This window comes from Haliaeetus leucocephalus, unplaced genomic scaffold (genome assembly GCF_000737465.1).
Source record: "Haliaeetus leucocephalus isolate CR32 unplaced genomic scaffold, Haliaeetus_leucocephalus-4.0 Scaffold21, whole genome shotgun sequence".
Taxonomy (NCBI): domain Eukaryota; kingdom Metazoa; phylum Chordata; class Aves; order Accipitriformes; family Accipitridae; genus Haliaeetus; species Haliaeetus leucocephalus.
The window spans coordinates 1,244,474-1,256,136 of record NW_010972457.1 but is presented as its reverse complement, the minus strand read 5'-3'; the positions used below and the strand labels follow the sequence as shown (position 1 = coordinate 1,256,136).

Below are 11,663 nucleotides of genomic sequence, written 5' to 3'. Positions count from 1 at the left end.
CACCGGGGCCGAGCCGGCGCGGAGAACCGGTGGGCGAAGGCCGCGAGCGTTGGCGGCCCGCTTCTGCTCCCCACCCCGCGCCTTGGGCGGCGGCGGAGTAACGGAGCCGGGAAGGGCCGGGTGCCATGGGCACGCCGGCGGCGAAGACCTCGTCCTGCAGCCGCGCCATGAGTAGAGGTCCGTTCCCCTGGAAAGTTCCACTAACTCCCCCTTTTTTTTTTTTTAATGAGACTAAGACAGTACCAGAGGCAAGGGTTGAGGGTATGTAGCGTATGGGGGTGGTGAACAGGTGAAGGGGGGGGGGGCGGAACCAAAAAACGTTCCCAGCTGGTGGTCGGTGAAGGCCGGGAAGCAGCGAAGGGCGGCTGCCTTCCCTCAGCCGGGGCTGGATGGGCACGGGGTTCAGAATATGGGTCGGGCGCTGCAAAGCCAAGCGCTGGTTGGGGCCGTGACCTCAGGTTACTTGGAACAAATGACATCTATCGTGCTGGCTATAGATTTTAAAAGTTTATTGAGTTTTTTAATCAGTCATATCGGCGCTTTTGGTGGAATAAAGCGGCGTGGCTGCAAGTCTGTCCTGTCACGCTCTGATACCCGTTTATTTTATGAGGTGCCAGGTAGCAGCAAATACGTCTGCAAAGGCAGCTGGATGTAGCCATGCCTGCTTCCTGGGGCTGCTTCCCTTTCTGGGAAACCCTCAGCCTCCAGTTAGGTTTGTTCATGCCTCAAAAAACAAAATCAGTTGGTGTTTTACCTTTAACTTCCATGCATATTGGAACAATTCCAGCCTGTGGGGAGATTCCCTTGACCATGTGATCAAATGCAGCACTTCTTTAGAAACAAACTGCATTGCCTTGGCTTTCGCTAAATTCTGTGCGTGTTTGATTAAGCAAATGAGATGTGGTTTGAGCCTTATAATAAAGGAGTAAGATGTAAAGGGGTTAGCAGTCTTTAAATGATCAGCAGCGAAATTCGTGTGAATGTAATAGCACGTGTTTCAGAAGGATGCGTTGCTGATACCTTCTTGTCATGTGTCTCTGTGGCTGTAATTTACCTGTAAAGATTACAGTTACCTTGGTAATGAGGGGGAAAACACCATCCATTTCACTGGGAAAGCAAGCTCCCACCTCTAAAATAAAAATTAAATTGACATTATTATGAAGCAGGTTTGGGGTTTTTTTTCCTTCCCAAGCTTTGAGTTTGACATAGGAGTCAGGGCAATAGTTTTAATCCTTGTGAGGCTGTAATGGCCTCAGAAAAACGTCTGCATATGTGCCTCATGTTAGTGTGAGACCTGTGTGCATGCCAGCCTGTCTCTTCATAGACTTGATTTCTATGGGGTGGAAACCTGGAGCGTGTGGACCAGCAAGGAGCTATTGTATGCTCCAGCCAGGTCCCATATGGGTGCAACCTGGAGCCCGAGACCTGTGGCATGCCACAAACTACACCTACCCATCGATAGCTTTTCACGGTTGCAGTGCCCTACCAGGGTCTCTTTTCAGCTGCTTACCCTGCCTTTTCTGCCCCATAGCTGCAGATGGTCAGCTCTCCTGCCTTGTCAAATTCAACAGCTGCCATTAAGACATGGTCTGTTTTCTTTTTCTGAGAGGCTTGTAGAAAGCTTGCATCTTCTCTGGGCTTCAATATTGTTGTTACAAAGTTTAATTAGTATTTATCACTGAATAGCATCTTCCTAAAAAGAGATTTTCCTTTCTATTTTGCTTCTGGATACAAACCTCTCATTCTCTATAAGAAATATGATCTTTTATAGTGATGAATTACCCATATGTTTTCATTCTATTGATTTTTTTTTTCCATGACACACTTGTGTAAATTGTTGCTGCCTCTGACTATAGATCAGTTTGTTTATAAATAATATTTTTTTGTTTCTGTAACAAATGTTATCATTAGTACTAAGCCCTAAAAGAATCACTTAGGGGAAATATCGTACCCTGTCATCTTTTCAACCTATAATTGTCTTTGTTATTCCATTCTAAGTAACACAATTTAAAAAATTACTTCACTACAACTGTAGCAAAATATTGCATTAATGAAATGGCTTTTGATCTCAGAAAGGCTAATATATAAAATATCTGCCAGTCTGATGCTGATCATTCAGTATCAGGTTGATTCGTATCTAACACTTATTTCCCATAAAATAAATTTCCTTTCACTAAATGTAGCAAATAGTTAAATTCTTTCCCCCCTCCTATTATATTCTGTTTTCCCATCCTTATTAAAAGTTTGTGCCTTGAGGCCTACCAGCAGGGCATGCAATACCTACATTAAACCAAATTTAAAAGTAAGGGTGCTCCTGCTGCTAACGTCCTCAGATCACAGACATACAAAATGAAGGAACTGGCAGCTGAAACTTTAATGGTAGGAAGTGTAGACTGAATACTTGGGGAAAAAACACAGTAGTTCTATATGAGAAAAAAGTCCTATTAGCATTTATGTACTTGAGAATTACGAGCTAGACGATTCTACATAACTGTGGGGCTTTTGGCTTTTAAGTAAAAACCTGTGTTCTAAGTATAGCATTACTTACATTTTTTATTCAAAGGATTGTTACTATTGTGATTATGTGTTATTTTGAACATTAATACAGTGCCTATTGTTGTATTGCACACTGCATGTCCAATCATTTCTCCACCTTACATATTAACTTAAAATATTATTAATACTTGGAACTAGATAGTTTGAGAAAGCACAAGGAATCGCATGCAAGTAAGATTCCCAGATCAGTTGTCCCTGTGGAAATCAAAAGCACTGCAATGAAAGAGAAAACCATTGAAACTATGATCGTGACCATTCCTATGCGTTATGTCCTACTGAAGTAATACTGAGGCCTAGGAAGATTTGCGTGGAACTCGAGTCCAGTTTTACATGTAATGAAAATAAAAGAGAGTTGGCTGGGAAGCAGCACAAGACAGAGGAGAAACTGCATCACTGTGAAGACATTGTTTCAAGTAAGTTGTTTTTGTTTGTTTTAGTGAAAGTGAATGTGTTGCCTCAAGCGATCCTACAAAGCCCAGGGGAGCATCCCAGGTTCATAGAGCAGACTGTTTGCCCCTCATTAGACTTTGCAAGGTATGTACCTCTTTTCTTTCAGAGTGTCATTTTTACTGTGAATATCTTCAATCAGCTATGCCGAGGTGACAAATTATGTTTGCTTTTTTGCAATATTTAAAACTGCAAAAATCAGAGGCAAGAAAATTCTCTCTTAGGAAAGTTTTATAATTAAAAGGAAAAAAAAACAAAATAGGAAATGTGTTCTGTTTAAGGTAGATATTTCATCCTAATTTTTCAAAACCCCTTAAAGAGCCATAGGAAGTTATTTCCATTTAGTGTTGATATGAATGTAGGTCATTGAAAATGTACTTATTTGGGTGATAAAACAAGATTTTTTTTTTTAATTTTTTCATTCAGGCACGAAAAGGTTTCACATCTCTCAAAATACAATGAATAAAACTGACTTGAAAAACATTATCCTGTACTTAATAACAGAGTTAACAGCAGTGCCATAATATTTTCAAGGCATCTTCTTCTTGCACATGCCTACATGGCTTTCTGTTCGGTTGCACTCATTTCTCCTCTTAGTTACTTGTATCCACATATTTTTGTCTTCCTCAGTAAGTACTGGTGTCTCAGTTACTCTCTGTCCCACTATGCTCTTTTTCCTGGAATTGCCTCCATTTTAGAAATAATAGTGGTTATTTTCTTCTTCTTCCTATTCTTTTTTTTTTCTTCTTTCCCCTCCTCCCACCCCTCCAGTCCTAGCAGTCCCTTTAGCCTTTGGCTGAAAGGTCTAGGGTATCTCAGAGTTCAGCAGCTTGTCGCAGATGAGTGATTTAGGATCCTTAAAGAATCTGTAAAAGTGTGACTTAACAGAGTTCAATGGGAAGATTCGCTCTATTGCTCATTACATGGGAGAAATATATAAAGGAAAATCAAGTTAGAATTGATTTAGAATGATTTGCACAGAGATCAGAGATGCAAAAAGGTAAAGGAGACCCTCCCGTTAAGTCACGAGATTCAGAATGAACCCCCTTGCTTTCCAAACTACTAATGGAGCTTACGTGCAGCTAGATCCAAACTTAGTCTCAGACCTGGTCAACAGGTTGTATCTAAGAGATTCAAAGGGTAAGGAAAACCTCCCATTGAGTCATGAGGTTCAGAATGGACCCCCTTGCTTTCTAAACTCCTTTTCAGAGAGGAGTCTAGGTGCAGCTGGATCCAGACTTAGTCTCAGACTTGTTCAATGGTTTATGTCTAAAAGATTATATGTGCACAATCAATCAGTCCTTTATATCACTTAGTTAGGATTTCAAAGTTTAGTATGCTATTAATCACTTACCGATCCGTCCAGGTGTCTGGTGTTAGTTCACTCCAAAGTTTGAGCCCTCAGCTTCCTGAAACAGACTTTCAGGCATTGAGTCTTATAAAAATAAATAATTTAATAGAGTGGTACAGCAGCAGGGCCAGCTCCAGTGGGTTGCCTCCAAGGGAGGGACCGACGGAAGGAAGAGGAAAAAGAAGAGGAAGGACGGACAGAAAAAAGGACCCAAACAAAGAAATCCCTGTGCAATTATACCCTTACAGACTATTTACCCATTCCTCGCACATTCTTCCCGTGTCTTCCACACGACCTTTGGTCCAATAGTGATTCTGGTCTGACACCTTCTGACTCCTTATTGGATTCCTCCACTGTCTCCAAACAGGCCGTTCGTTATCTTTTTGAGTTGCAGGTGCTGTTGAGAATTGTGGCCTTGAAGCCTCTTTATCTCCTGATTTACACTGGCTCTGGAGGCCCCTGTTTTGACTAAGTAGGCACATGTTCAGTAAATCTAAGTGGAAGTTTACAGCTTGCGGCCTAAGGCTTCAGCAAATTTAACTACTCATGCTAAGTAAGTAAAACTAAGCAAACAGCACATTAAATCACACAACATTATAACTCTAAGTGATTCATTCTATTTAAAACTTATTTATTTAAGCTAAATGACTAATATCTCTTAATACTGAGAGTATCCCTGCTCAAGGAGAGAGTTGCCTGGCACGCAGTCCAGTTGCCGTCCAGGGAGAGTTCAAATTGGGCTCATCCAATGATCTGTTGTTGGTAAAATATCTCGTTGCTGGAGATTACCGCCACGCTGCCTAGCAGGGAGAGCTCAAAGAAGGCTCACTTAGGCTGTCCTATTTATGCGATAAAGTGGTTGGCCCATAGTCAAATTGCATACAATGGGAGAGGTATGCATGAGACTCCTTGTACCCACAACTTTCACTGTGTCGCTCTGCTCCTTTGTGGGTTTCCTAGAGGAGTTGGCCTGGCTACGGCTCAGGCCTTTACCTCCTTTGGAGCCTGTACCAAACTGGTGCCGGTTTGGTTAAGGGGAGGGGGGGTCTAGTGCATCTGTCACACAGCTGCATGTTCATGTCTGAAAGCAGTAAGGATCTAGAAACATGGTATCCGTGAGCCCGGTCTTTCTGAGGGGCTCATATTGATAGGTGTCCTCTCACACATTGATAGAATAAGGACATACAGTGATGTCTTACAATTTTAATTTTTTTTTTTAAATCTTTTATGGCTGGAGCTGTGTTCTGCAGCCATCACTTTTTCCAGTAACTACATTGCTGGAGAACTCACCCCAGAGGTAGGAGGCTTGTTTCTTCCCTTTACTTGGAGAGTTTCATGTTCAAGATCATTCTGCAGCAGTCCTATAGAAGTTGTGCCTATTTGCAGAAAAGACATGTGTGATTCTGTATTGGTCTAGACCATGCTGTAGATGCCTAGTGAGTAGAGTAAGACAAACTCTGCCATTTTCTTTGATAGGAATTTTTGAGAAAACTGGAGTCTGATTTAACAGAATAGGCAGTGGGGACAGAAATTATGTGAGAATCAGGTTGGTCCTTTATGCAACTTTGTTCTGTTCTTTGATTAAAAAGCCAGGTGTGTTCGTCATGAAGTTTACTTCTAGGAAAAAGTCAGTAGCTATTTCTTTGCTGTGTAGACTGGTAACAGAAATAGTTAAAGGAATGCATGGTGTAAAGTGTTAACTCTGAGATAGGTGTCCATTGGGTTAAAATATATTTGTCTTTAATAAGTGAGTGATTTAAAATTTTAATTTTAAATTAGGAGCCAATTTACAGGTGAAGTAGACTTTTTTTATAAACTATTCATGAAATATAGTGAGTCATCATGGAAACACTGGAGAAATAAGGCTAAAACTGTTAGGAAAATGCAGGTGACAACTTCTGGAAGTAAAGAAACAATGCCTCTTAGACAGTGCTTAGACAGTGCCATCCTCACCTCATTTCTCTATTAAGAAACAATGTCCATTCCAGGTCACAGTCTTGGTTCTTCACATTAATTACTTTTATTGGTTTTATTCTCATTGCCTATAACAAGTCATTTTAAATAATTATTATTTCAGTTGATGGAATTTTCTACTGTGTATTTTTTCTTACATATCATCTACTTGTCTTTTCTGTGTTATTGCTACCTTAATATCATTGATAATAACAGCCAGGATGTGATAAGTATTAACTACTTTTAGTAATGTAAATTCTTTATGATGGATGACCGTGTTTGTAGTTGCATCGATCCAATACAGGGTATTGCAGAACGTATGTAAACAGTAATTGGTTTGCAAGTTGTTTCTTTTGTTTTTTCCCCTTGTCTATAGTTGTCTTTAAGTTAGATTGTGTTACCAATCAGAACTCAGAACTTTATACCTTGACTATAAGGCAGGTGACATTTTAAATTGTATATGATTCTAGGGGCTTTTCCCCAGTTGTTTTTTATTAAAATACCTTTGAGAAGATAATGAGAAGGCATCAGGCTTTCTTTTGTTCCAGTTTGAGATTATTTTTAACTGCAGTATAGATTAAATTGCAGCAAGCTGATAGTGATGCCTAGGAATTTGCTTGTTGTAGTTGACTGTTTCAGTTTGGGGGTTAGGACTCCCCCCTCCCGCCCCTTATCTGGTGTGTTCTCTATGTGCTACCAATGTGCAGAAAGCTCATTTTTGCAGTCTTAAAGTACAAAGGTCAGCCAGGGGGGTTTGTGTTGTCTACTGAATTCTTCCTATTTAATTACCCAGAGATACTATTTTTCAATTTTTCTATTACCTCACATAAACCTATTATATCTTGAAATATTTTTTACATCGGTTTAAAGTACACAATAATTACCTTATCATCATTATCTTAATGACATATTGTATCTTCCTAAATTGTGACTAATTTCATGTGAAAATTTTGATATTGGTTAAATTTTGATATTGATTATAACTGAATTTTTATGGCAATATCCATCAGGTGCGCATTTTGTATGGTCAGCAGCAACTCACATGGATTGTGTTATGTGCAGCTTGAAAGCATAAGCCTCTGTGGGTGCAGCTCAGTAGTAGTAAATTCTGGAACAAATGTAAATGCCGTATTTGTGCCGGAAGTTTTCACTATTACACTGTTTTAAATACAGACATGCCAAAATACCTCTACATTGCTTAGCTATTTTGTTTTCATTTAAATGAACTTCATGAAGTGTCTTTGGTATTCTCAGAGCAATAAGGAGCATGACGCTTATATTAGCTAACATTATGAAAAGAATTTACTCTCATCCCTGTAATGAAAGACAACAGTGTAATAGAGACAGAGAAAGAGGAAAGTAATAGATTTATGTGGAACACTGATGTTGAATTTCTTTTCTCTTTGAGTGATTAACTAGACAATCTTTATGCTCTTTTAAAGAAGAATAAAAATAAATTCACATTACTTTTGTAAAGATAATATCCTCTACAGTCGGGATATCAGAATCTATTTAAATACACTTTACGGTCAGTAATTGTATATTATCCTTTAAAATTCAAGGCATCTTTTGTGTATCACAGTGGAGATGCAGGTAGGTGATGGCTCAAGGGAAAGGTGAAATGATGTACAGTCCAAATTTTAAAATTAGACCCATGCATCCTGAAGTTTGCTGTTTATTTTAATGCCCTTTGGATTACCCCCTTAGTGGACCACCTTTTGCAATATGCTGCTCAAACTCTGGAAAGCTGAGAGCAATATTAAAAGTCTGCATTGCACCAAGGAAAACATTTCAAGTTGGGTTTGGGATTTTTTTGTTGATTTTCTTTTTTTTAGTTTTGAAAAAAGTTAAATCCAAAATAGATTGGACCACTCTGGTCCACATTGATAATGCAAAAATGTAAGGGTTCTGGTTTAGAAAACAGTTTAAATATGGATAGCTTAATTATAATTGATTTAGCTAATACACAATTTCTTCCAGACAGAAATACCAGATAACCAGGCCTTGAAAGCTAATACCAACTCTGTTTTCTTTCAGAAATAAAGTTTTGAAATAGCTACAGACCAAAAAAATTAAAAAGATATTTGTATGTGTTTATAGAATGTCTGATACATTACTTTGTCAATATTTCAGTATTTAGCTCCACTTGGCAATGCTAATATATTATACATGCTGCAGAAGTCTATGTTAGCACCTCACAGTGTTTCTTTTAATTTTTTTCATTTAAATTTAGGATTCATTTGATCAAAGACAAAGATGGCATAGATGATTATTTGGCGAAGAATATCAAAGGGTTGTCAAAACAAGAAGCTGCTGCGTAAGTTGGCTTTTTTGAGGCATTTTAACATCCATAAGTTTATTGTTTCCTTTGTTTCTAGTCATCATAATCATTTAAATTTAAAGTTCCCTGGGCCCTACCCTTTCTAGTGGAACTTGGCATTTAAAAATTGAAGTTAATATTAAATAATGATGGTTCATTTCTCCTGATATTAAATATATCAAAGCATTTAACTCCTTGGTTTACTAATTTGTATATTTACCAAAGTATTATATCACATTGGTAACATTATTGTTAAGATTGTGTCAGTAATTATATTTGAAATTGTGCTGCTTTTTTTTTTTTTCTCTTTTTTCTTTTTCTTTTTTTTTTTTATGAGCCTCTGTGAAATATCTCCTCGGGGGTGGAGGCTTAGTATACCGACATACATGTTCTTGTAATTTTGAATTATTATTTAGCCAAGCCCAAGTGCTGACTTCTGCGGTAAGGCATTTAATACACCATTAGTTATTTAAAAACCCAATGAATGAAAGAAATCTAGATAACTTTTGATTTCTTACAGCTGAGGTATTTACATTTAGAAGTTACAAGAGACTATGACTAACTTATTCTTCTGGAGTCTTTTAACAGATCTGGGGTTCAGCACCATCAAAATTAATGAAAGAATTCTAACAAATCTGAATTGCTGGTTGCTTAAGTGAGATTATTTATTTATTTCAATATTTAAATAATAAAAAGATGCATATACAAGGGCTCTAGGCACCTTAACAATTAATATTGCAAGATCACCCTTGCAGCATAAAAACATTCTATCAGACAGAAATTCGACCAGCTAGTTTCTTGCAAAACATGCTTCTTTTCTCCTTCCTAGCCTAAGAATGTACCTGCAAACCTTCCCTAAAAACTTTCAAATTACAATCTAGAAAATTACCAAATTTGAGTTCAGGGGTAATAACTCTAGCAGTGTCCTAAAACCATACCATATAATACTTAGCCAGAAGACACATTTTCCTTTCCTGTGATACATGTCAGATTCACCTTTATTTTTACAATGATAATATGAGGAGGCTAGTAAGTGTTCTGTCGGTACAAAAATTGTAATGTATCTGGTCTAATGATCTAGGAGAGGAATCTGCTTAAAGCAAACTCACACACCACTCCTTTTATTTGAATTAAGACTAATTTCAAAGATGATAGACTAAAGATTAGTTCAGTGATGGGATTGAGCAGGACCTTCTCCATATGTCATCCTAGGGTTTGCAAAGTTCAGTTTTTCCCTTTGTTTCTGTAGGAGAGACTGTTGTCATGGTCACAGTCTGTGGGAGGGAGCAGCCTGACAGTGACAGGAAAGCGAGTTGGGTGAGGCAGTGGGAAGTGCCATGTTACTGGTCTGTGAGTATACGTGGTTGATGTGGGACAGTTACCTTTGGTCATGCTGTCATACTGATCGTGCTAGGTATCTTAGCTGGTTTAGATATTGCCTGCTTAAAAAGAAGGAAACTAAGATTGGTCTGCGACTTGGTCACATTCTGCATGAGCTGGACCAACATAAGGAACAGATCCTTCCTGAGCAGATGCTGTGTTGACAGACATGCTCTCCCCTGAATTAGGGGTAGCATAGTTGCTCTGTGAGAGGGGAAGAAGTATCAGACATCAGGGAGCAGGTCTTATTTCTGCTCCCTGAAATAAGTACATTCACTTATTGGCACCCTAGTTCCATACCAGCTATGCCGTGCTGCTGTAGTCATTACACTACAACAGTTGTTGCAGACTGACTTGCCTTCCCAGTGAGCTGTTTCAGTCTTGAGCCCCAGTGGATTTCCACGGTACACACACCATGCAAGGGACAGAAGTGTTCTCTCTGTGATTACACAGGAAGTCACTGCTATTTTAGGAAGGCCTTGAGGCTTCAAAGTGTGTTTTACAGCTCTGATTTGGTCAGGTCAGCCTTTTACTGCTGTTAAAAAAAAAAAACCACAAAACACAAACAAAAAACCACCACAAACAAACAAACAAAACCAACCAAAAAATCCCCCTATACAATTTTTCTTTTTATATCCAAACCCTGAGTCTGGAGGATGTGGAAAAGGAAACCAGCAAGGAAATCCACAATGAAGTGAGAATTTTATCATCTGTTCTGCAATACCTACACAAAGTGGGGTGTTTCCTTACTGGTTTGTAATAAGCTGTTTTTCAAAGTTATCAAAGCCTCTCACAAGATTAAAATGAAATATCATATGTATTCTGGTTTATTTCTGTGGAGATTTTTAAAGTACATCTTTTTAAAGATTATGTTCATGTTCTATGTATTAAATTATTCTCAGAATTTTAGCTTTTGCTAATAGCTCAGCAGTTACAAAATTTCTATAGTATGTAATTACTAATTCTGTTCCACAAACCTGATACAATCATTTGAAAGCAAACAAATGGTAACAAACTAGCAGCTACACAGTTATATTAGTACTAGGCTAATCTAGTTATAAAAAACTAAATGCATCAACAGTAATTTTAAACCAATTTATAAAGTAAGGCAATGCCATATCTGTAAATGATCTTAGTGAATTCAATGTTATGCTTTGTATGTGTCAGCAGGCAACAGGTGTTTTTATTAAAAGAAGTGTGAGAAATGGCTTATAATGTGCTGTGTAGGTTTTTAAATATTGTTTCCATCCTGGAAGTAGATTATTGCACCTCTTTATGAAAGGACAGGATATCTTTCTTTTGCCACCTAAATATCTGTACTTTTGTTTAATATGGAGGTTAACTTAATAAGTCAGTCATTATTTTGTCAAGACAAATTCTTGTAGCCACACTCCTACTTAATATTAAACACCCTTTAATTTTTTTGGTGCATGTTAGGCAGATAACAAATTTATTATCTCCTAAATAAAGGAATGTATGGGTAGTATCACATTTATGGAAACAAGCAACATTGTTTAAAGCTGTTTCCTAAAACTGTATGCTTCACAATTCTTTAAAATTAAGAAAGCTAGTTTCTTCATAGTTGAAGGAAAAAAGTTGCAGTTATCCTTCTATTATACAGTATTGTACTCTGTTCCAAACTTCAGCAAATGAGAA

General features: G+C 38.0%; 1 protein-coding gene across 1 annotated transcript in view; it reads left to right on the top strand.

The window, feature by feature from the left end:
• The first annotated feature begins 125 nt into the window (after positions 1-125).
• Positions 126-11,663, top strand: part of TTC29 (tetratricopeptide repeat domain 29) — a 90,157-nt gene continuing 78,619 nt past the window's right edge. Inside the window, exons 1-3 of the mRNA XM_010576351.1 lie at positions 126-177; positions 2,994-3,090; positions 8,541-8,624. Of these exons, the coding sequence (XP_010574653.1) occupies positions 126-177; positions 2,994-3,090; positions 8,541-8,624 (233 nt within the window). The remainder of the gene's footprint in view (positions 178-2,993; positions 3,091-8,540; positions 8,625-11,663) is intronic.